We start from the raw sequence: 25393 nt of genomic DNA, 5'->3' as shown, positions 1-25393 counted from the left end.
AGTCCTCCCCAAAACATGGTCAGGTTGTCACAGGAATACCCCACTCAGCTGGTACCAATTTGTTTTAGTCAGGGTTTCTATTCCTGGACAAAATATCTTGACCAAGAAGCAAGTTGGGGAGGAAAGGGTTTATTCAGCTTACACTTCCATGCTGCTGTTCATCACCAAAGGAAGTCAGGACTGGAACTCAAGCAGGTCAGGGAGCAGGAGCTGATGCAGAGGCCATGGAGGGATGTTCTTTACTGGCTTGCCTCCCCTGGCTTGCTCAGCCTGCTCTCTTATAGAAACAAGACTACCAGCCCAGAGATGGCACCACCCACAAGGGGACCTTCCCCCTTGATCACTAATTGAGAAAATGCCTTACAGTTGGATTTCAAGGAGGCATTTCCTCAACTGAAGCTCCTTCTCTGTGATAACTCCAGCTGTGTCAAGTTGACACAAAGCTAGCCAGTACATAGCCGTTGATGCTATTTTCAAAACTTGTAAGACCCCTGACAAATTAAATATTCTAATTTGCTTCAAAACAAGAAATTCTGCATAAATATGATATTTACTTCCTTTTACACTTGTGATCTTCCTGGATCCAATTTTCCTAGAATGTAAAGCCTAAAATTGATTTATTAAGCTGATGTCATCAGAGCTGAAATTGTTAATAATGATACCATATATGGGCCCTATGTATGTTCCTGGCTAGTTACATAGTTGAGGGCGAATAGGTGGAGAGTGTAGTCAGAAAGGCTTTATACAAGGGCTATGAGTTAATACATGAAAGATATCAGCTGGCTGAGAGGAAGACTAGAAACCAACCTGAAAGCCAACATGCAGCAGATAAGAGCCTTTGAGGAAAGGTTCTGCTATACAATGTTAAGAAAGCCTCAATACGTGAATCACCTGTAAAACTCCCAGTCCTTGATATAGTCTTTCGCAAAGTGTTGCCACAGAGCTTCGAACCCCCCTAGCTCTGGTCTGCCTCCTCTCTGGAAAGTGGACTCTTTCTTAATACATTTTATATTCCAAGCTGCACCACTCTTAGAGACTAAAATTTTAAATGCAGGCCATTTAAGGAGAACACACACTATACATACATACATACATACATACATATTAATATAGGATATTCTTTAAACCATTAGGCTTGTTCTTTTTTGTTTCGTAATTCTCTTTGAAGTTGTGGTCTGTAAATATTTCCTTACAAGATGGGAGTCAGAAATCTCACTTCTATTATTATTATTATTATTATTATTATTACTATTAATTTTTTCAAGATAGGATTTCTCTGTGTAGCCATGGCTGGTGTTGAACTCAGAGATCTGCCTGCCTCTGCTTCCCAAGCTGGAATTAAAGGTTTGTACCATCATGTTGACAAAAAAAAAAAAACAAAAAAACAAAACAAAACAAAAAAAACAAAACCGTTACTTCTTTCTACTCGAAAGCTAGTGTGTTGGACAGGCACCACAGGAGGCCAAACTTAAAGCTGACCTTCAGAGTAAGGGATGAAGAATGCTTTCCACTCCACGTTCTGTCCAAGGAGAGGCTTAAATGGACTTGCGGACAACTCTGCTAAGCATACAATGAACAGGATTCTTTCTACTCCAGACTCAGTATTTTCAAATTTTAAGAATATTCTCTAAGCAATCTTGCTCTGAGAGGCCTGCCTTCTTGAGCTCTCCGTGGCTTCCATTTGGCCAATAAAAGGGCTTTGGGTACTAGATCCTACGAGATGCATCCTCTCTGATGTAGACTCAGATCTGGCCGGTTAGCAAATGAATCTCATCCTGGTGAGGGATGAAGTGATGTCTTCCAAAATTGTGCAGAGCTAGGAAGAAATTGTCAGGATCAGAATGGTATATGATCAGAGGCAGTGACAGCCCAGGCAATGAGGAAGCCAGCAAAGACTAGAACTATGAATACCAGCTTTTCCAAAGGAACTGAAACCAAGAGGTGATAAAGGCTATGGGGGTGACTTGACAGCAGCAGGACCTCCACAATCATTTTATTTCCTTCAGGGCTGTTTCAGGGTTTTACTTTTTATTCTTATTTTTGATATCTGTACAATTCAATAATAGATGACATAACATCTCAACTCCTTGAAGAACGAGGAATGGACAGAGGAAGAGATGGGGCAGAGGGGTGTAATAACATAGCAGCATAAAAAATAACAGATCCTTGCACTGAGAGTGGAGGCAACCTGCTGAGACTAGAGACAAGGCAGGCACCCTGGGACTCTGTGCCCGTTCTGTCAGGAAAGGACCAATTAACCTGTCTCTCTGCTAGATCTGCATGAGTGTGTCTTTTTTTTCTCTCTCTCTCGCTCATGGATTTGTGTAAATTATAAGGCTGTCACAGACATGTTGGAAAGAAATCAGTTTCTTTCTGCCAGTAGTTTGGACCGACCGAAAATAAATCCACTTTCCTAGGCCAATCCTTGTTTTTAAATTTCTTTTGGAATACAGGGAAACAATGCAGTGGTTTATGGGCCTCAGGTTGAGAAGGCCTGCTCTAGAGGGAGAGGTTTTTAGTTGTTTTTTTTTGGGGGGGGGGAGGAATAGCCAAAAATCAAAAGTAAAATCACTCCTCTAATTATTCACTTCACTTCTCTTCATCTTATTTATAATCTTTAAAAATTAAAAAAAAAAGAAGAAGAGGAAGAGGAAGAGGAAGAGGAGGAAGGAGAAGGAGAAGGAGAAGGAGAAGGAGAAGGAGAAGGAGAAGGAGAAGGAGAAGGAGAAGGAGGAGAAGGAGAAGGAGGAGGAGGAGAAGGAGAAGAAGAAGAAGAAGAAGAAGAAGAAGAAGAAGAAGAAGAAGAAGAAGAAGGAGAAGGAGAAGGAGAAGGAGAAGGAGAAGGAGAAGGAGAAGGAGAAGGAGAAGGAGAAGGAGAAGGAGAAGGAGAAGGAGGAGAAGGAGAAGGAGGAGGAGGAGAAGGAGAAGAAGAAGAAGAAGAAGAAGAAGAAGAAGAAGAAGAAGAAGAAGGAGAAGGAGAAGGAGAAGGAGAAGGAGAAGGAGAAGGAGAAGGAGAAGGAGAAGGAGAAGGAGAAGGAGAAGGAGAAGGAGAAGGAGAAGGAGAAGGAGAAGGAGGAGAAGGAGAAGGAGAAGGAGGAGAAGGAGAAGAAGAAGAAGAAGAAGAAGAAGAAGAAGAAGAAGAAGAAGAAGAAGAAGAAGAAGAAGAAGAAGAAGAAGAAGAAGAAGAAGAAGAAGAAGAAGGAGAAGAAGAAGAAGAAGAAGAAGAAGAAGAAGAAGAAGAAGAAGAAGAAGAAGAAGAAGAAGAAATATGTGTGTCTGCTTTAGTATGAGCCAGTTTCTGAAGGAGTCAAAAGAGGGCATCAGATTCCTTGGAACCTGAGTTACAGGTGGTTCTGAGCCTCTCAGTGTGGATGCTGGGAACCAAACTCAGGTCCTTTGTAAGAACAACAGTGCTATAAACCTCTGGATTATTTCTTCTCATCTTTTTAAAAGCAGGTTTTTTGTGGGTGAAAAATGGGGCTATAAATGAAAACTTTTCACCTCATTGAATATATTTTTCCCAATTGATATGGGAAACTAATAACTGCTGATGCCACAATTGTTGCTTGGGAAGATGGCAAGTGGTTGCACAAGTCACTTGGGGTGTGTGGGGTTGACTGGGGACAGAGGTTTATTACAACAACTACAGACTATTGGATAGACTACAGACTGGAGACCTCCTGAAACTTCCTGTTTGGCAGAGTTGAGTTCAACCTAACAGTGAATCCCACTGACGTGAAGCTGCCTCCACAGTCAGGGTTTAGCTTGGAGGTAAAGCTCATTTCCAGTTGAGCGCAAGGCATCATGGGTGAGTAGCTTTAGGTTGTGTGCTCCCAGACCTGCTTGTCACTAGACTGTGGCCGGATTTCCTGTGTGCCCATCACATTAGAGGATGGGCATCCAAGCTCTTCCAGATCTAAGTTTCCCTTTTAGCGAATCCATCATTCGTGAGAATCCCTACTCCTTTGTTTCCCAGTGGGAGGTATGAAACCACTATTATCTGTTTTTGAACTGAGGTGCAATTCTTCTTTAAAAACCTTATTTTTAATAATTGGTGTCATTTCAAGATCCAAATACTTTCCCTGTCCTACGCATTCTTTTCTGCCCTCACCCTCAGTTTAGGTTATTTCTTCTATGGTGTGTCTCTGCCTGAATCAACCCTGTTCTATTTTGATGTTTCATGTCGTGTGTGTGTGTGTGTGTGTGTGTGTGTGTGTGTGTGTGAGAGAGAGAGAGAGAGAGAGAGAGAGAGAGAGAGAGAGAGAGAGAGAATGGGCTTTATTACAATTGCTTACAGGAGTGTAGGCAAGGGGTTATTTACAGAAACATGGGCACTTTATCAATGGCTAAGTCACTGAAGGAAATGTCTTACCCCCAGCAATCATTATCTATAATCCCTCAGAAGGGTGGGTCACTTTCTCTATTTCTCTATGGTTTCTTATTTTTGAATATTTTCTCCTGTCCAAACTGGGACCCAAATCCTCTGACTCCAGCACAGGTACTCCTCCAGCAATGAAGGGATTAATTCTCAATAAACCTAACAGAAAGTGTTATAAGTGGAAAATGCACTTAATGCATCCAGCCTGCCCAAAGCATAGCTCAGCAGCACATAGCCATGGCAGTATTGATTTCCTCTTGGGGTCATGAGACTGAATGGGAGCTGTGACTCCTGATGCTTCTCAGCACACTTGGGATATTGTGCTGTGTACAGCTAGCCTGGGAGAAGATCAGAATTCAAAATTTGAGATGTGGTTCCTATTGAATGTGTATTACTTTCATACCATCATAACGATGAAAAAAACATTATAAGTTGGACCATTGGTAATGGGGACTGTTTATATTTCAAATATTCTCCTGCATTCTTTCTTCCCTTCTGAATCCTTATATAACTGCCTAGAGTATCACAAAAAGTGCTTAACCAAGTGGAACCAAGGAGGATCTGTGTGCTTGAAGAGAGAGCTCCAGCCTGCAGTACTGTAAAGCCCGGAAATTAGAAACTGAAGAGCTAATCTGAGAGAACTTCACAGCACTACCTAGAAAAGAGTCTCCCCGAGAACGATGAGCACTGAATTAAAGAGCTAAACTAGGGGCCCTCTGAAATACAACTTGTAAGGCAGCCCATATACTTTTTGTCCTATGACAAAGACAGAGGTAGTTCTGTGACTGGCCCCTGTGAGTTTTCTGTTACACACTTCCAGAGGGCAGGCTCCTGTGCGTCCTTAGTAAGGAAGGTGACACTTATGACAGCTGACTGTACCTCATGTTGATTGTGCCTTCTCAGCTGTCCCTGCATTCCAGTGGGATCCCTGAGAACCCCGAGCTACTGATGTGTTCCTTGGGAAGGGGCACAATTTTAAACTATGCTAATGCCAGTTCTGATGGGGCGATCGGTCCCAAGAAAGTTCTGTGTTATAAGCCAGTGCAATTGAATGCCTCTGGACACTTCCACAATTTCTCTCTTGTGTAGATGGTAGGATGTGCATATATGAAGCTTATAGCTTATCACTTTGCCTGTGCACGGGGTCTCTATGAAAGAAGGCTGAGCAGAAAGAATGGTGGAGAAATGGAGTTGGAACCCTTATCAAAGTATGCCTTCAGCCTGTGCCACCTTAGGACTGTTAAAAGGGGAGTCAGCTCATTGTGCTTACAATTTAAGCTGAGTTGGACTTATAACTAAAACTGTTTGAGCCGGGCATGGTGGCTCACTTAGGAGGCAGAGGCAGGCAGATTTCTGAGTTCGAGGCCAGCCTGGTCTACAAAGTGAGTTCCAGGACAGCCAGGGCTATACAGAGAAACCCTGTCTCGAAAAACAAAAACAAAAACAAAACAAACAAACAAACAAAATTAAAACTGTTTGAGCGGACAGCCTTACAGATCATACTTTCTAGTCAACAAGGTACCCTTTTAGGTGATGACAAATGAGACTAACTTCAGCCCAGCATGAAAAGTATTGCTATCCCATTTTATCCATGTAATTTCAAGTCTTCATATGCCCTATTTGGAGTCACTATCAAGTGACCCTGCATTGGAATGACACCCATTCCAGTGAATTCCAGTGGAGGTGGTGTTGGGTGACAATTTATTGCCCATTTGACAGCATTTCCTCAGCCTCTGTGTTTTCCTTTTTACCACAACTTAAAATTTAACTTTTTTCTTTTTTGGCCTTTTCCAGCTCTTGACTCAATTCTGGCCAGTTAGACTGAAATTCCTTGGGGAGATGGTTCAAGTTGAGCTGTTTCAGATTTCTCTACCTTCTCCCCTTTCTCCCTCACCCTTTCCCTCCATCTTCCCCCATTTCTCTCTCTGTTCCCTGCCATCCTATATTTGGACACTGATAAGATGCCTGAGGCTTTATCAGCTAGTCTGTCATAGTGTAAGGAAGTAGGTGACTTGCCCAAACAGCCAAGGGAACAGATAGAAGGCTTTGCGCCTGGATATCATAGGGCAGCTGGATAACATCAGCAGACACCTCCCTCCAGAATTCTGGCATGGGACAGAAATAACCTGTTTTGTTTACATCGAAGCGAGTCAGGCTTGCCTGAATATACAACATAATAGTCTCCTCTAACTCACCCATGCTACTATGGGAAGGCCAGTCAATTTTGTTCAGAAAAGATAAATGTATCCAAGTCAGACTATGGATTTTGTGAGTCTTCTGGCTCTCAGATAGTTTTCTTCTCATGTGTGTCCTATCCTCCGAGGGCTCTCAGATCTTTAAGCTGACAGCAGCACCGTACAATATTGTTTCCTCTTAGGTACGAATAATAATTACTAGACCAGCCACTCGAACTGCATCATCTTCAGGACACATTAAGAAGCATGGAGGTTGGCTTTTGTCTTGGACACAATCAAATCTTAGTTGAATCATGGCTGCTTTAAATCTTACCCTCTGCTCTAGCAAGATAAACCCTTGACTACTGGAGAAAGACCCAGATACTGAATTGTATTGACTAGAGGCTAGTCTCTAAAGCCTTGAGGTAACTTGACAAGAACAAAAAGTGTCTTCCAGAGTCAACCCATTTCCCAGTGGGGTATAGCTCTGCTCCTCCATGCATTTAGGTGAATATAGGCTTCATCAACCATGCACCGACTTTCTGAAAACTGTCCTGAACAATGGGGTGCTGTTTTTCATTGTTGTTTTGGGGGATAGTGGATGACTAACAGCTTGATCACATCTATTTTCACTGGACACAACCGCGAGACACAGCTCCAGAGAGTCTGTTAAGGCCTTTGGTCAGGTTTCTGATGGTTTTCTACAAAACTGGTTGCTCTCTTGTGTTCAACAGTAGATTGGGGACATCATTGATATTGGTAACTGTGGTCAGAAGGGGATTGCCATGCTGTTCTAGTGCAGAAAAGTCACAATACTCATGTTCTAAATAAGTACGGACAGAAAGTTTCCATTAGGGTCCAACCAGACTTCCTGAAGCAAACACCAATAGGCAGTTCAACAGAGCCCCTCTTTGGTCAACATCACTTTCCTTGTTGGGAGCCATTTAGGCAACGCTATTGTCCTGATCTCTGAATTGGGCCTCTCCCCCCGAGAAGAAAAGAGGGTCAAAAGCAGGCCACCGACACATGGATTCCGAGAACTACAGGATGTTCCAGCCCTGGGTCATCACCGCTCTCCTGACCACACCCTGACACCACCAAGTTCCTGCTTCCCCGTGTAGCTGTCAAAAGAAAGAATTTCTATTGCCCCTCCTCCCATAAGTACTTCTCCTTTTGCTTGTATTGCCCTGCCCCTCCCACTGATAAGTATCTGTACTTCCCCCTTTGCTTGTGCATTTAAACCTTGGACCTTTCTCAATACATTGGGGTCTTGATACAACTTCAGAACGGTTTCCGTGTCGTTATTCGTACAAGACCCTCGTCTCTCTCTACCCCCCATTTGGTTATTAGGAGGAGGTCCCCTCGAGATCCTCGAATAACTGGACCTGCTGGATGGGTCAAGTGGCGCCCGACGTGGGGCACGAGGTACGACTGCCCTCCGGACAACGGATTAAGGATTAAAGAGGTACCGCGCAGACAGAGAAACAGTGGGACAGTCCACCGACACTTCACTCGAGTGTCGAGTACGGACGTCGGGAGGTAAGCCTAGGCATTCAGTTGTTGTCCCATTAACCATGGGGCATTTAGTGAAGAGATAAAGGGTTCTCTTAAGGAGAGAGGGATAAGAGTTTTAAAAAAAGGGGAATTTAATAATATATTTTTGTTTTGTGGACAAGAGATGTCCATGGCTGGTATTAAATGGTTCTGAAACTTAGAATAAAGTAGGCAAAGAAATCAATAGTTTAATAAAACAAGGAGAAGATGTCCATGAGTCCTTTTTTAGTTATTGGGGAATCATCAGAGATCTCCTTGAGCAGGCAGAAAAGGGCGGAAAAGGTGCTCGCCTCTTAGCCCTTACTGAAGATTTTTTAGAAAACTCCCAATCGCCATCTCGCAAAAGCAAGACTAAGCCGCCTGCGCACAGTATCTCTATTAGAAGGTTTAGCAGAAGGCTACTTGGTACCCAATAAATAAAATAAAGTTATTCAGTCTGTCCTCACTAGAGGCCAATATTTAACTTGAAAGTCAGAGTTTGTGGAAGACAGCCTCCTGGACTGCTGACAAAATCTGTTGTTAAGGCAATTTCGCTGCAGACATAAAACAATTAGGGCTCTCCCCTGGTGTCCTCGCCCAGACGGCACAAGCGGCCCTGAGAGCTTGGCGCACTGTCCCTGCTACAGGGGCACTAACTATGCCCCTAACCAAGATTATACAAGGGCCCCAAGAGTCCTATGCGCAGTTCGTTGCCAGATTGCAGGAAGCAGCTGAGAAAATTTTGGGACCTGAGGGTCTGTTAGTCCGACAACTTGCTCTTGAAAACGCCAATTCAGCATGTAGGGCTGCTCTGAGAGGTAAAACCAAGAGTTTAGATATAAATGGTATGATCAAGCTTTGTAATGAGGTAGATGTGTTTTCTCAACAAGTTTCTAAGTCTATTAACCTGGCCATTGGGGCTGCTCTAACTCCAGCTCCAAGATTGGTGCCAAGCCCCATTGGCCCAAGTTAAAAGTAGACATCTGTGTCCTCACATTGGGTATAGATGCCGCCTGGGGCACCCCTGATTATTATATGCCTCAATTAACAGCAGTTAACACAGGTAAATTTGAGCCCCCTCCTCAAAAGACGTTTTTTCTCATCATCGGCCGAGTGTCCAGACTTTTACAAGGCCTAATGGTGACTCCTACAGTGGTTGACACCGACTACCATGGGGAGATAAAAATCTTAGTCACCGCCACGCAGGAACCACTTACCCTTAGGGCTAGAGAGCGCATAGCCCAAGCCTTACCACTCCCACTATTCGGCCATTTCCCTTATATGAAAGAGGAGCGAGGACCTTCCTCTTTGGGATCCTCGGAAGTCTACTGGGCACAGAAAATAACCGATTCATGGCCCATGCCGACTTTGTTTCTAGAGGACAAACAGTTCAAAGGGCTCCTAGATACCAGGGCAGATGTGACAGTAATTCCCTCAACACATTGGCCTGCAGCCTGGCCCTTACAGCCCACTAAGGGATGGTGTAATCCACTGATCATAAAATTTACTGCTAAGAGGAGGAACTTAGAGGCTTGAGAAAGTTCTCGGCTCTCTCACCTGGGGCCTAAGATTGTATCAAGATAACTATGACAATGGCCTGACCTTTAAAACCATCCCTAACAATCATAAAGGATCCATAGGACTTCCAGGCACCCGCCCCCCTGTTCCTGCCCCAGGGTGTGCTACGACCCTGTTTCAGCCCACTCTCCCTGCGGGGAGGCCCCCCTCTTCCACTGATTTACTGTGGTCTATATTGAATGCTTCTGCTTTAGCCTTGTTGCATAAGACACAAAGAGATAATGCGTCAGAATCTGAAGATTGTTGGATGTGCTTTTCTGCTTCCCTGCACTTTTATGAGGGCATAGCCTTATTTGAAAATTTTACCCTGCTTTCAGACGCTAGGCAGCTTCCCCTTGAGTCAGTTCAGCTTACCTTGACAGAACTCTCTGGGGTAAGAAGTTGTGTGTTGGGCCCAGGCATGCTTCGAGGCCCTTGCTAGAGATTTGCAATAACACATTTATAGTAAATAAAAATGGGTTTTAAAGAGACTTCGTAAAGGTCAAAAAATTCATAGATTAGGTTTTATTGGAAGTTAAGAAATCATTTCCTAAAACACATATAATTCATTTTGTCAATGGTGTTTTTGTTGGTTGCAGAAAATAGAGAGCGTTTTTACAGATGGCTATAAAATATTTAACTAAGTGTGGACTGATAATGGCTTCAAAAAAGATTTAGCATGGTAAACTTTTAGGCTATTTGAGACATTTAGTGTATAGAGATTGTGTGTTTTCTCAAAAATTTGCCCTCAGATTAAATAAATTAAAAGTTTTAGATGCTTGCCAGAAACTGTTAGAAAATTTTGGATTTTAATCTTGGTTTGACAAGCTACCTCTTCTTACAAGCAGGAAAGGAAAGAAAGGAATAAAAGAAAATGGATTTTAGAACTCTCCCAGGGACAGAGAGAAATTGGGGGACGCCCTGTTTTATTCTCTCTGGCCCCTACAGGAGAAGCTCTCTACCCTCTTTCTATTGTCTGGTTGGTGCACCAATCACGTGTCAATTCATGTATGTTTTCTGTTTTGTTGTCTGAATGACTGTTTCATTGTCTGAATGACTGGCTGTTTTATGTTTCATGTTAAAAAGAAAAGAAAAAAAAAATGGTTAAAACTTTACCTGCTGAATCACTCTCAGTTTGCACAACTGAGGCTGAGAGGCCCTTCCCTTTAGCCAAAATCAAGCACAGCAAGAGAGGTCCTGCTGAAAAACTTAGAATCTACAACCTCTTAGTTCTAAGGCAAATAAGCTGATAGTTGTTTTTTCCTAAAAAAAAATTCTCTGCAATTTTGTGATTATTGTGTTTAGCAAATGACAAAGTGTGTTTTTATCTTATAAGTATAACTATAAAAAGTAAAAGTCTTTAATTGAACTAAATTTATAAGATTCGTAAAGCCACTTCATTTGGTTTTTGATTGATCTTAAAGGTATAAATATGATCTACATATCTTGGCCATAGAGAATTGGCTTATAAGTTATTTGGGTATGATTAAAAAGGTATAACACTGGTTACAAAGTTAGCTTAAATAATAACTCAAGGCTAGAGTCATTTTCAAACAAAAGCACCTGGCATAAAACAGCCCAGAAAACTAGTCCTCTAAAGATACTTCTAAATTGAGATAAAATTTTGTGTAATTCTTATCCCAGAAAGTAGACTTATAGAGATAAGATTTTAAAACAATGTCTCTTTAATAGAACATTAAAATTTACACTGTCATGCATTCATAAATTAGCAGCCAAACTTTGTAACATAATAGTGATGTTTCTAGTATTGACTTTAAAGAAAATAAATTGTTTAAAATTGGGTCTTACTTTTCAAAGTTATAGATACATTCTAATATTACAACAAAAACTTAAAAATTATGGTTTAAATTGCCAGTGTTCCATTGACTGCAGCTTGCAGTTTGATTACAAATTTAAGATCTTTAATTCACCTGTATATTGTAATTAAGATAATTATAAGAGTAATCATCCTTAAGAAAGAGTATCAAAAATTAGAGGCATAGACAGTTAAATTGTTCCTCTAAAACTGGTCCTTATTACAGGAGGGCCAAGATGCTCAGATTAAAAAATATTCTACGTTTAAGTTAATGTAGCCCAGAGAAGCTTATAGCCTTCTTTTATTTTGCAAACAGTGCCTAAGAAAGTTTTTCCCTGTGTTCAAGAAAAGTTCTTTTTAGCTTTGTTACAGATCTATTCAAATGTTTAAAATAATGCTTAAATTCAAAGAGTTTTACTTTTAGTGAACTGGTGATCACTAGATAATTTTGCCTGTAGGTATGGCTAACATAGCTTTACAATATATACAAAATTTTTATTGTCTGCTTCAATACAAGAAACAAAGTTTAAATCTTTCAGTGTATATTGTTTCCTAAGTGAAAAAAAGTATTCTATTAGCTAATGCCTCCAAAGAGAAGTTTAAAGTTCTGAAAAGTAATTGTTGCTCCATAAGACTTAGAGGCAACATATTTTTAATATTTAGGATCTTAGTTACAGAAAATCTAAGAAAGAAAAATTTATTTGCTTCAAAATTTTTATTTTCAAAACCTCCTAAAGATGTTTTGTCAACAATTTAATGTTACACATGTTACTGAGATATTTTATAATTCTCAAAGACAAGGTATTGTAAAACTTTAAAAACTATACCTTCTTTAAAAACAAAGAAGGGGGGAGAGAAATTATATCCCCGTGTACATTATTTGGATCACATATTTGTTTTAGAAAAACTGGATAAAATAGTGTCTAGGGCAGATAAAAAGGATCCACTTATTGGCACTTGCCATGATCCTGTTCAGATACTTAATATGGGGAAAAGGGGAAATGTTTCTGTTTTTTCCACAGAATGCTACAAGAGCATGCTAGCTTCCAATATGACAGGCAGACCTGTGACCTGTGAGTGCCCTGACAGTGGTGACCAAAAAGCTGTGCTGAGTGCACAAAAGAGGAGAAATCGGAGAGCATCCACTTACAAACAGATAAAGAAACTTCGTATCTCCACCATGGGCTGCAGCAAGGAGTACCAACCTGGTGCCAACTTAAAATACAAACAACTAAAAAAACTGACTCGTGAGGCAAAAAGACTGGTACAGAGAATGTACAAGGTGCTTTCGTCAGAGACACTGTTTTTTGCCATTCAGGCCAGCTCCTTATAGCTATGAAAGTTTGTATACCTTACCTATATGCTTATTGTTAGATAATTTTAAGAGTTAAGATCGCCAATCTTGGCAAGTCTTTTCATATTCATTGTAATTCTTGTCATTTAACTAATTGTGTGAATCCTAATTTAGATAAGGAATCTACTGTTATGTTTTTGTAAGAGACCTGCTTATGCTTTGCTGCCCATTAGAGTTAGAAAATGATCCTTGGTTTTAAAATCTGAAAATGCAAACTTTAAAAAGGTATCTACCACAGCTTTAGATCAGCAGCTACATACTGCCCATTTTGCTAATGATAAGCATAGGAATATTTCCATAGCTTTGTCAGAGCAACATATTATATAGATAAAAATTTAGAGACAAAATATGTCTTAGAAGTAGTAGTCTTAGTAAGAAGACAGGATATAACATACATTAAGGCTAGAAAGGTGGAAATTTTAGACATAGCCAAGCCTTGACGGGTGTTCCACTGTCCTAGAAAGTCCTTGAGCAGACCATGGGCTTAGATTTCAGGAAGAGTGTTGCCTGTTCATTGACATTCAGAATTGCCCCTGGCATTACACTATCACTTTAATAAAAGCTAGGTCATTGCCTTACACAGGAACTTACCATCAACTAGGAAAAAGGAAGTTTAAGACCTAAAGAGGAACCAGAGTAGATACTTAGAACTGTAGATAGCTGAGTTACACCCATACACAAGTATTTACAATGGCCTAGAGGGAAGGTGAACTACCAAAACTGGTTTTCAACCTCCCCCTGGCTTTCGACCTTGTTGCCCTCCCTTTTAGGGCCCCTATTGGAATTCCTATTATTGATCTCCTTCGGTCCTTGGGCATTTCAGAAATTGACCCGATTTGTTAAATCTCAAGTTGATTCATCTCTTTCAAGTGCATTTGTTTCAGTTCATTACCATTGGCTGGACGTTGGTGATAACAAGCAGGTTACTGGAGAAGAGGCAGACGCGGATGCTGCTTCATCACCCTCTTCTCAGGGAGAGAGACTCAATTTCCATAAAATGCTTAAGTAAGATCATTCCCCTCCCCCTAAATTCGGCCATCAGTCTCATGCCACAAATCATTTATAGATTGCCGTAGTCTGTGCTTTTCCGACATGGTAATATACGTTCTCGCCACATTGGAAACTAAACAGTCATCCCAGGCTAGACACATCAAAAAATTAAAACTTGAAGCCGTCGCCCGTGAGAGTTGTAAGACTAAGTACTGCACAGAGATTAGTCTAGAAGCTGTTGGACAGTCTCTGAGAGGCATGTCTGATTGCATAAAGGTTGAGTGCCCCAGGGACCTTTCCCCAGAAAAAAACGGCACAGGAGCAGGTCAGGGTTACTCTGGGTAAAAATCTGTGGGCCTGAGAGTCAATCCTGTACATGGCCCCTAACATTACACACTGGGGATCAGACCTCTACCTCTACCCACGGAGCTTGCTTCATTCCTAAATCCCTTGGCTAGCCCAAGTTATATCCAAAAGACTGGAACCATTAATTCAAGCCTCATAGATGACTTGTCCTTGTGTTCTTCGTGGTTTTAGAGAATCATCCGGTGAGCAAACAGACGTTTAGGTGATCGTTAAAAACGTGGCTACAAATTTATTATACAATATGCCTTTATAAAAATATTAAAACGGGGGAGATGTTGGGAGCCATTTAGGCAACGCTATTGTCCTGATCTCTGAATTGGGCCTCTCCCCCCGAGAAGAAAAGAGGGTCAAAAGCAGGCCACCGACACATGGATTCCGAGAACTACAGGATGTTCCAGCCCTGGGTCATCACCGCTCTCCTGACCACACCCTGACACCACCAAGTTCCTGCTTCCCGGTGTAGCTGTCAAAAGAAAGAATTTCTATTGCCCCTCCTCCCATAAGTACTTCTCCTTTTGCTTGTATTGCCCTGCCCCTCCCACTGATAAGTATCTGTACTTCCCCCTTTGCTTGTGCATTTAAACCTTGGACCTTTCTCAATACATTGGGGTCTTGATACAACTTCAGAACGGTTTCCGTGTCGTTATTCGTACAAGACCCTCGTCTCTCTCTACCCCCCATTTGGTTATTAGGAGGAGGTCCCCTCGAGATCCTCGAATAACTGGACCTGCTGGACGGGTCATTTCCTGTAGGCATCAAAGGCCTAATTTTGTCATAGATAAATGGAAATACTTATTGGGCTGAAATCTTCCTTACCTCTATTTGTTTCTGGCATCCATCCTGTGGGAGGTCCAAAGAGTCCCTGAACTATAGTTATGAGCAGGGTGCAACTGCTACTAGGAATCATTGGGATAGGTATATGGAGAATCTCATTTTTTTTTAACCAACATATTACATGTTTTGAACTCCATTGTCATTACCATTGGCTATCAAATAGTAAATGGCTCATCCCCTTTGCATGATTTCAGGAGAAGAGGAAGGCATTGCCTTGACACCACGGATGACTCAGCGTAATTGGATTGACAGAAAAGTCAAGATAATTGTAAGATCCCTCACCATCAGGATTATCCTAACTGGGAAGAAGAAATACATATTTCCCCCCCTAGAACTACCTCAGTCAGCCTGCTTATTCTTCTTCCTTTCCTGTTCTTTCTATACCTATTCATTTATTTTCTCATGTGCTCTCCCCCCCCCCCCCCGCACTCGTAAGTCTAATTTTAGTACCCAGTCACTCTTTAATATGGGTACTAGCTTAGGCAGTCTGTGTTCAAGGCTTTTACTCTCCCGTGATATGTCATACTTAATTAACTGTCACCTTCACTATTAATATTAACTGAAATATTAATTTGATGAATCTTAATTTCTCTTAATCATAGCATCATTTTGATCCTTCATTGGATATCTTTTTAGAGTGACACTCAGTGCAGAGGAGAAATATTAATAGCACATTAAGGCGTTTAAAACATCTCTTTAATAATTGCATGTTTTCCTGGTAAGGAAGTGTGTTTCTTGAACAGATGTAGGCACCCTGATTTTCTTGTTAGCAAATGGATGTTTTGTCTTGATCACCTTCTGACTCTTATTTTGCACCTTTAAATGAAAATACTTTCAAATTTAAGAAGTGTTCCTCCTAAAATGAATCCCCCAGAGCCTGGTGCATTCTTGGAGTGGTGAGGGCTTTGTACTATTAATGGAAGCATGGGAAATTCAAATTTGAAGGTTTAGCCTGATCCTTTGGCAGCAGAATCTATGGAGAGCCAGCACCAAGGAGGACAAAGCCAAGATGAAGAGTAGTTGAAACACGAGGAAGAGGAGGCAGGGGGATCTGACCTATATATTGACCATTCTAACTTTCATTTATTAGAATATTTTCTTCCCCTTGTACCTCTCATCCCAGATAGATAGAACCTGGATGAAGATGCTCATCCTTCATCATTATCACATGGCTTCCATCGTTATCACATGGCCTTCATCATTATCACATGACCTTCATCATTATCACATGACCAGCATAGATGGAAAGTATTTTTAGGAAGGGTCCCATCATTCATGCCCAGTCACCCGGATACTGGACCCACAGGCAGGGAAGCATCCCCAGGCCTCTGGTTCTCATGAGCTTCCCTCAAGTGTCAGCTCTCCCCTATCCCGTGGGAGGATGCTGGCACTTCTCCTTCCTTCCCCAGGCCTCTGAGCATTGGCCACAGGGGATATTCTCAGTCTTTACCCACTCCGGAGCAGCATGTACCATAAGCCCACTTACCTCCAAGTACACCACCCACGGCATCACCAAAGTGGCCACCAGCAGGTCTGCCACAGCCAGGCTCACCACTAGGTAGTTGGTGGTGGTCTGTAGGGCTCGCTCCCTCAGCACAGCTGCACATACCAGACCGTTGCCAAAGATGATGGCCAGGATGAGTGCACAGTAGGACAGGGCGTAGTAGGCATGTGGACGGGCCCGGTTGACACCAGTGGAGTTTTCTGCCCCACAGGTGGAGTTGATGTGGCTGCTTATCTGGCTCAGAGGTGCCATGGCCCAGACAGAGGAATTCGACTCCAAAATGTTTCTAGGAAAAGACAGACAACAATGTGGGCTAAATCAGACTCTTTAGAGCTGGGATAGGATATGTAGATACAGTTTAAAATGTTTCATGTCTACCAATACTGATGGAACATCTCCTATATAATAGCAGGCAGTGCTGTAAGAACTGGAAATACATTTAGGGACGAAACAGGTAATTCTTCCCTTAGGAAGCCTCTATGGGAATTGGGGGGAGAAATTTAATAATCAAGAGCAGGCCTGTTCAGTGATAATATGCATTTTGGAAAAAATAAATCAGAAATGGGAGTTGGGGAGAGGTCCAGGATAATATGACTGTGGGCGAACACAGACAACAAGGAAGGCTTCCTGGCTATATAGAGCAGTGAAGTCAAGGCTAGCAGAGGTAGAGATCATCAGAAGGAGCAGGTGTGTGTGTGTGTGTGTGTGTGTGTGTGTGTGTGTGTGTGTGTGTGTGTGTTACCTCCAGGGAGGGCCAGGGTTTAGGGGGAGTGGCAGGAAGGCCAGCACAGCTGGAGTCAGTCTGATGAGGTGACAGTGACATGGAAGGATGTGGGGGTGACTGAGAGAACCAGGCTTGTGCTCTGTGTGGGATGGAGGCTGCTTCAGTGGAGACTTCACCTGGTCATTTCCATCTCTGAGCAGTTTTCTTCTCTATAAAATGGAGGACCGTTAGAGCCCATTTCCTAAGAGTTTTCACCCCAGGCACAGTGGAAATAATTTACAGGGCAGGATCATACCTCAGTGGCCATGTACGCAAACCACACAGCTCCACAAAAAAGAACAGAGCCATTTCTTTTATTGATTGATTGATTGATTGATTGAGACTAGGTCTCCATCTATAGCTCAAGCTGGCTTAGGTCATGCAACAGCCTAAACTCAAGGTGATTCTGCTGCCTCAGATTCCTAAGTGCTGAGATCACAGGCATGAGCCTCCCATGATTGGCTCATAACACACACTGTTTTGTGTGTTAGACTTTGGAAGCCATGCCTTGGACCTTAAATACTATGCAAGTAGTATGTTGGTTCTGTTTGTTTGTTTGTCTATAGCCTGTTTATTTCCTTTTGTTTCAAAATTTTAATAAAAATTATTTTGTGGTGTGTATGTGTGTGTGTGTGTATGTATGAGTTTGTATGCCTATGTGTATGAGTGTGTATGTGTGTGAATGTATGGGTATGTGCATGTAGGTGAGCATAGTGCAGTATGTGCGCATGCATGCATCCTTGTGTGCATGTGGAAGGCAGAGGAAGAAGTTGAATTTCTGGCTCTATCTCCCCTTACCTTATTCCTTTAAGACAGGGTCTCTCCCTGAACCTGGACCTAGCCCTGCAGCCAGAAACCCAGAGCTCCTCTAGCCTCTGCCCCCTCACAGTACATATGGCCACGTGTAGCTTTTTATGTGGATGCTGGGATCTGAACTCAGGTCCTCTTGTTTGTACAGGAAGTGCTCTGACCCACTGCGCCATCTCTCCAGCCCTTGCTGTCCTGTTTTTCTTCCTCCAACCTCTACAGATATATTTGTTCATCCCACCCTAATGTTTGTTGGTCATTTGTAACTTTCTTCATTCCCATTTGCTCCCATGTTTTACACAGGGAGTGATGGCTTTGGAAGACTAGATTAGAGTAGAAAATATTGAATAGTTGAGTTTAGTTCAGTGGCTTCTGTATTTATTGGAAGTCTACATGTAGAAATTTCTTTGAAAGTTCCAAATCTTAAAAGATTAGTTACCAAGTTGTAAGTGTTTAATCTCTATAAAGTCCCTAGTGCCCACCAAAATTCATGGGTCAGTGATGACTAGTTTAAAATCTTTTCTAACCTGGTTTGATGGCCTTGCTTTTTAAACAGGCAGATCAGACCCAAAGACAAGAGTAACAAACATATCTTGAGTCCTATGCTTATTAGGGTCTTCTAAGTCTTTCAGTTTTGCCTTTAACACTTGGAAGACATAGCAACTGTCTTTTTTTTACCATCCCAGTGGGGAAAATAAGCTCTTAAGTCATTCAGGGTTGAGCCAAGAAAGCACTCTAGGGTCTCAAAACCAGATTTTCATGTGTTTATGGGGGCACAAAAGGTCTCACTCCTAAAGAAAAAGCCTGAGTTCAGAGGGTACTGGTGCATCAGAGCCACACACTAGAAAAGACCTGAAGTCTGTGGCTTACAATGTGGTCCTGGAGCCTAAGTCCAAGAGATTCTGACCTCAGTCTCTATGGGCATTCTGGCTGTCTGCCATAGTATAAATGTTTGCGTACCCCTCAAATCTGTCTGTTAAAGTTTTCACTTCCCACATGGCGATGGTATGAGAGGTGAGAGTTCAGTGAAGTGATTGGTACTAAATAGTAGGAACTGCCAGGTGAGAACGCCGTATGAAGACAGGTACCTGTCAATCAGACAGTAGCTCTGCGGGTGCCTTTACCTTGAACTCTCTAGCCCTCAGAAACACAAGAAATACACTTCTCTTGTTTCTAAGCACCCTAGGCTGTGGTATTTTGTTTTGTCACGGCAGGCTGAACTGGTTGACTGGTCCTTCCCAGCCATATCCTCCACAGATCAGAGAGATTCCTTGACCCTATCTACTGTATACTTCTAGAGTCAAGGCTCCAGAATCTTCTGGAAAATTTCTTGGAGCCTATCACCAGTACATCAGAACGGGGCCATTCTAGATCTGTCAACCTGAAGGTGTGTGCAAGGCCTGGGTCCATGCGGAAACTAGTGGTTGGCATTTAGATAAAAATCTTCTGTGCAGCTGGCATGGGGTGAGAAAAAGACACAGTTCCCAAGTAAGACAGAGGCACACTCACTTACAGTTTGGTACGGTATATATTTTCCCTTCTTGGATTTTATTTGTGTGTGTGTGTGTGTGTGTGTGTGTGTGTGTATACACATGCTTGTAAGTACAGGTGTTCAAAGCTAGAGTTGCAGGTGGTTGTGTTCTAATATGTGTATTAGAAAGTGAACTTATTTTTGTATTTTTTCCCCAAGGCATAAGGGTTAAAAGTTGTTTCTAACATATTTTTGGTCACAGCATCATGACATTTAGACATGACATACATGGGCCCCTGTGAGAACTCTTTAGGTCTTGGCAGAAGTAGAGGCTGGTGGTCATCAGGGTCCATTCTCAACCCTGTCACCCACCCACAGCTTTCTTGAATTAAGGGGTTGCTTAATCATGGCTATCATTTTACACTGCACTCTGAAACATTTCTGCCTGAAAGAAGTGTATTTTAACACTTCTTAAGAAGAAATGGGTAGAAAAAGGGTGACCAACTTGGAGCGAATTCAGAGAACTACTTAAAAGTGTTCTTTTCCACAGCACATTGTTTGCAGTCAATATACATTTTAACACATAATAATAATTCTTGGTAATAATTATAATTTTCTCATTATTAGGAGAAGGGCAGCCGCTACCCTGGAAATAGCGTTGCTGCTGCCAAGGGCTTTTGGAAAAACACAGCACTTTCTGATTGTTCAAAGATATTCCCACTTGGAGGCAGGCTCAGGCCCAGAATACCTTTCCTTTCACAGCTGGGCCACCTTCAAGGCAGCAGCCAGGTCTCCTCCTTTCCTAGAGTCTCGGCTGCTTAGCCTAAGCCTTATCTCCCTGTCAAGTACGAAGAAGAAGGTAAAGCCCAGGACTTCTGGTTACCGTGTTGCAGGGCTTTGCCCTGCGCCCTGAGAATTGACAGCTACTTTAAAAGCCGTGCAGGGGATGTGAAGTGTTAATGGTGAGGCGACAAGCCTCACCTCGGAAAGTCAGCTCCGCACCCGATGTTGGAAGCACAACTGTATGGATTTCTCATTTGTGCTTTTACATTGCTCTATTTCTGGTCTTAGACTCTTCCTAGCAGCGGGTGGGCAGGCCCTGGTAGTTCCAGAGTTTTGGGTGTGAGAGATGAAAGCAGAGATGAGTGAGATATGCTGCACTGCTCCCTGCCTCTTGGGTAATTATTTCCTCTTTATTTTTCCACCTTGGATTTTGTTTTTTTGGTTTTTTTGTTTTTTTTTTTCTTTTTAAATGAAGATTTCTTATATAACTCTGAGTTAGATCTCCCCAGCTTCCTCCACCCGCTGTTTATACTTCTGATCGATGTGCTAAGAGATAGAACTAGTCTCAGGATGAAGCCGAGAGTCCGAAGAATTCATTAACTTAATAATCACTCTCCAAATAATTCATAATGAGAGACCAGTTGTTTCATCGGCAGAATGAGGATAAATCATGCCTACTTCACGGGGTTATTGTGAAGCCCAAATGCAATTATATGCTTAAAGCCTTGACACTGTGGACAATTTGGGCTGATAATTTTTTGTTTTGCAGGAGGTGTTATGTATGCAGTGTTGATGTTTAGCAGTGTCCCTGATCTAGCTACTCGTTGTAATAACCAAAAAGTGGACGCTGCTTAGTCTCAAATGGGGGGAGGGAGCAAAATGACTCTCCGAATAGAGAAACATTGCTGTAGCATAAGACTTATCGTGGCTTTTACTGTTAACAGGAAAGCGTGGGGAGGCAAAGAAGAAAAATAAGCCATAGCTGCCAATCATCTGATGAACTTGGTGATGAGGGAGTTACTGGTGACCTCAACAAAGAACATTAGGAGTTAAGAGAAAGTCGAGAGTCAGAGGCTAAGGGGTGGGCTCAGTGGGGAAGAGTTCACTGAGGACCTGTGTTCGAATCCCTAATGCCCAGGTAAAAAGCTGGATATGGCTGAGTGATTGCCTATCGCCCCAGTGCTGTGGGGGCCTGAGACAGCTGAATGCAAGGGATTTGGTGGTTGTCAGCCTAGCCCTAGATTCAGTGAGAGTCTAGGCCGAGTGTGACAGAGTAGGACATATGACACCTTCCTCTTATGTCTGCATCACATTACACACATGTGTGCTCACGTATTACAGATACCACACAGGCATGGGGAGAGGGGAGGTGGACTAGGGCCAGAACACTACTACTAACCCTGATCTCCTAAGATATACTGCATACAACAGCACTTAAGATTTTTAAGAAGATTGAATTTCATATAAAGCATTGGTTCATCCTGGTCTTTTTAGTGTGTTCTAGCCTTTTTAGGATGACTGCATGATCTAGTTTAAAAGCCATGGAGACAGAATGGATTAGAGCTCTCATTATCTGGGACACTTAACCTGCTGTGGTGATGCTCAGTCCTAAGTGTACTTGCACACTCGACCCACAAAGTCTCACCAATGTGACTATTTAACATGAGCAGAACAAGGACAACAGTAGGTGTGCTAAAGTGGACAAGGGAGGGACCATGAGGCCTCAGTTCTACACTAAGAGCTATAGGCAGCTAAGGGATGCAGAGAGATGGAGAAATGGTCTTCCATCTGCATGTAATCTGCATGTGACAATGATTGATGAAAAGAGAGGGCATGAATGTGTGAACAAGGCAGAGGAGTGGGAGGGGCTGGAGGGAGTAAAGGGAGGGGGTGAAGTGATGTAATTATATTATAATCTCAAAAGTAAAATAAATAAATAAAAATGATTTATAGGATTCAACCATTTGTTCTTTTTCCTTAAAGACATTGAACCAATCAAACCCCAAACATTATAAATCCAAGACACCTTGAGGGTTTAGTCTCCTTCCAAAGACAGCCACTTCTGGGCTACTGCTGGGGCTAGGCTGACAATAATACATCTTATTTAACATTTATAAATGTTTACAACATCTCCTGAGGGAGGATTTGGGCATCTTTCTTCTAAGTATCAAGAGAGAGACATAGAGGCAACTTTCTGAATCTCACACAATGTGAGACCTCTGTCTGGTCTCCATGAAATGGGCATTTCTGCTCCATCACTTCCTGTCTGCCATGATGCTCTCTCACAGCAGGTCTACCACAATGGTGCCATATGACCATGAACCAAAACCCTCAAAACCCATGCACCAAGGAAAGGCCACAAGAGCACACACACAGAAGATGGACATTCTTCCCGGACCAGGAGAGAACGAGGTTTTGTTCCCACCCCTTTCCCTGCAGACAATTACACAGTGCCTGATGTGAGCCAACCTTTGATTAAGGCTTCTCAAGTCTAACAGTCACCACTCACTTAATATATCTACAAGTGGATGCTACGAGTCCTTCCTGGTTTAAATGGGCTTTCTTCCGAGCCATAATGAACTAGTAGCTTCCATGACTTATCTTCTTTCACATCTCAGGTCCTGAAATCATAACCTTCCACTAACAAACATCACCAGTGTCCCCAGTTTTTCTGGCCTTTGCTTCAACTCAGACTTCCCAATTCCTTTATAAAATCAATAATCCCAGCAGCTAACATTTATAAGCTTTATCATATTGACAGCATGAAGAGTAGAGCAAGTGCTGTCCCCACTGCTCTTCCAGCAGATGAAGAGAAAGGGTTATGGAGAGATTGATTTCTAGCTGAGGCCATAAGCCACTCAGTGGTGGAGTTGACAGTCAGAGACCCGAGCCCGGAGCCCCTGGTCTGAAGTCCTCCAGCGTGGAGGTAAAACAGACAAGCCTGCGTGGGGAATAACATGAAGATCTTGCATGTTCAGAGTAGCTTGTTCTCCTTACCCAGCTTTTAAAAGTCAACGCAGGTGTGCACTGTGCACAGAACTGGTGGGAGTTATATTGTCATTATTATTAGAGGTAGTCTTTAGCATTTCTATGGTGCTTTATTCTTGTAAATTGCTCTCTAAGTCATTTCATAATGAAGATTCACAAGCACATTGAAGTATATAGCGTATTTATAGATCTGGGTGTACTTACATATGCATATGTTGGTACATATACAGAGGAAACGCCAAGGTGGCTACTGAGATCCAGAAGCTAACTTAATGTAGTTTTTCCCCCTTATTGAACCTGACCAATAAAGCACGCTTACTTTCCTTGACAATCTACAAAAACAAAACATCTTGTCATTCTAACAAGACATAAAGTGGGGGAATACAGTACACCAAGTAATCAGAAAGTGAATATTTACTGATAGCAAACTTCCATGTATTAGACATTAAATTTAATACTGGATGGACTCTATTTGATATTTGACATTTGATCATTTCATTAGAAGAAGCCTTCTGTTTGGATGTTATCACTATTTTCTTTGCTTTTTGACCCCCTTGTTCGCGAGTAGCCATGCAGACCCTTGAAAACATACAACTCTAAATAAACAAGTGTTTGAATAGGAATCTCACATTGTCTCTCCTCTAGCTCTGCAAGTTTCCAAGGTCAGGTCAAATGTCTGCCTTTCATCCTCATCCAAGGACAGTTTACTGACCTTGTAGCATCAGTAAGCAAACAGGCATGCAGAACGCACTTAGAATCTGAGTACCACTTCGCTATTGCTATGTTGTTGTTTGTTTTCATGCACTGAGAAGGTATTAGACTAAACCAGATGCAGTCAGTGGCACAAGTGCACTAATTAACAAGAACTCTGTTGACCCAATAAGCCACAGTAAGCAGTGGAAATCCTACAGTTAAACAACAATGCCTTCAAAAATCATATACCATCTCTGGCAAAAAACATACACAGCCATCCTCACATATCTCTGTTGGGATAATTGAATTCTGACTTGGAAGCAGCTTGACTTTAAACAGATTGAAAACGGTGTCTCTCTAAACCCCTCGGCCCTGCACTACCAGGGTGCTGAAGTGGGTAGTTCAAAATAACAGACTCTGACGATTAAGTCAAACCCGTAAGAGGAATGCAGTCGACTTCTGTGCAACTCCCAGGAAATAAAAACAGGTTTTTATTTAATGTCTTTTATGTATGCCTTGATATAGATTCTAGAGCCCATCGTGACACAAATTTGAGAGAGGGGGGATTAAAAAGAGAGCAAGCAGGTCCAGCCACTTAATGAACACAGTTTCCTCAGGGTTTCATGTTTTAAACCTAGAGCAGCTCAGAGAACCACAGAATTCCAAGCTAATCAAACAATCTTCCACTAAATTAGAAATGAAAAGAAAAATCCACTTACCCTGAAAATTTCTTCTGGTGCCTGGAGACTGTGGTGTTTAGCGCCTCAGTTCCTGAAGCCATTTACTGACTGCAAACACACGGAACGAAGCAAAAGCAAACTTTGCCTTTCCCAGGACACAGAAACTATGGGATCATTTCCATGCAGGAAGGAAATCACCTGGTTTTTGCCTCTGAGGAGGAAATTACATGTGAACTACTCTAACAGCTTCCTCATCAGACCTCACTGCCTGGTTTCATAGCTGCTTTCCCAAGGCACCAGTGTTCCCTAGAGGATTTGGGAGGGACCCCCACTGGACCGTTGTTTGGGTTAGCGGCTCAGCGGCTCTCTGTCCTTGGTGCTGAGAGAGATGCATGAGGCACAAGCTGGATTTCTCCCCGGCTCTCCTCTCTTCCCTCGGAGCCTCTATCTGCCTCGGTACTGTACTTTTTAGTAGGTGTGTATTTTTCCTCCAGTGCCCTTTTAAAGCCCGGTGTTAGCACTTCCTTTACCTTTTTGCTTTGATTTCTCTTGAATAACTCTCACCATCCTCAGTTTAATTGCCTTTCCGACTTTTTTTTTTTTTTTTTTTTGTGGGTGGGAAGATGATTGGTTCAGAAGGAACGGATCAACAAATGGATACCACAAGCAGTTAATGGAAATCAGTACAATTTAAGATACAAT

The 25393-nt window shown here is 42.3% G+C and overlaps 1 protein-coding gene across 2 annotated transcripts in view; it reads right to left on the bottom strand.

Annotated features, from left to right (window-relative positions):
• Window positions 1–24985, bottom strand: part of Drd3 (dopamine receptor D3) — a 71968-nt gene extending 46983 nt beyond the window's left edge. The window contains exons 1-2 of one of the 2 annotated variants that reach the window (XM_006521777.3): window positions 24731–24985; window positions 16489–16792 (exon numbers count right to left, since the gene is read on the bottom strand). In XM_006521777.3, the coding sequence (XP_006521840.1) occupies window positions 16489–16792; window positions 24731–24792 (366 nt within the window). In that variant the 5' untranslated portion in view covers window positions 24793–24985. Of the gene's footprint in view, window positions 1–16488; window positions 16793–24730 lie in introns of those variants that run through there. The other variant, NM_007877.2, reaches the window with a different exon arrangement.
• Between the last annotated feature and the right edge of the window lie 408 nt (window positions 24986–25393).

This window comes from Mus musculus, chromosome 16, assembly GCF_000001635.26.
Source record: "Mus musculus strain C57BL/6J chromosome 16, GRCm38.p6 C57BL/6J".
Taxonomy (NCBI): domain Eukaryota; kingdom Metazoa; phylum Chordata; class Mammalia; order Rodentia; family Muridae; genus Mus; species Mus musculus.
The sequence above is the reverse complement of the archived record's forward strand: the minus strand, read 5'-3'. Positions and strand labels throughout refer to the sequence as shown.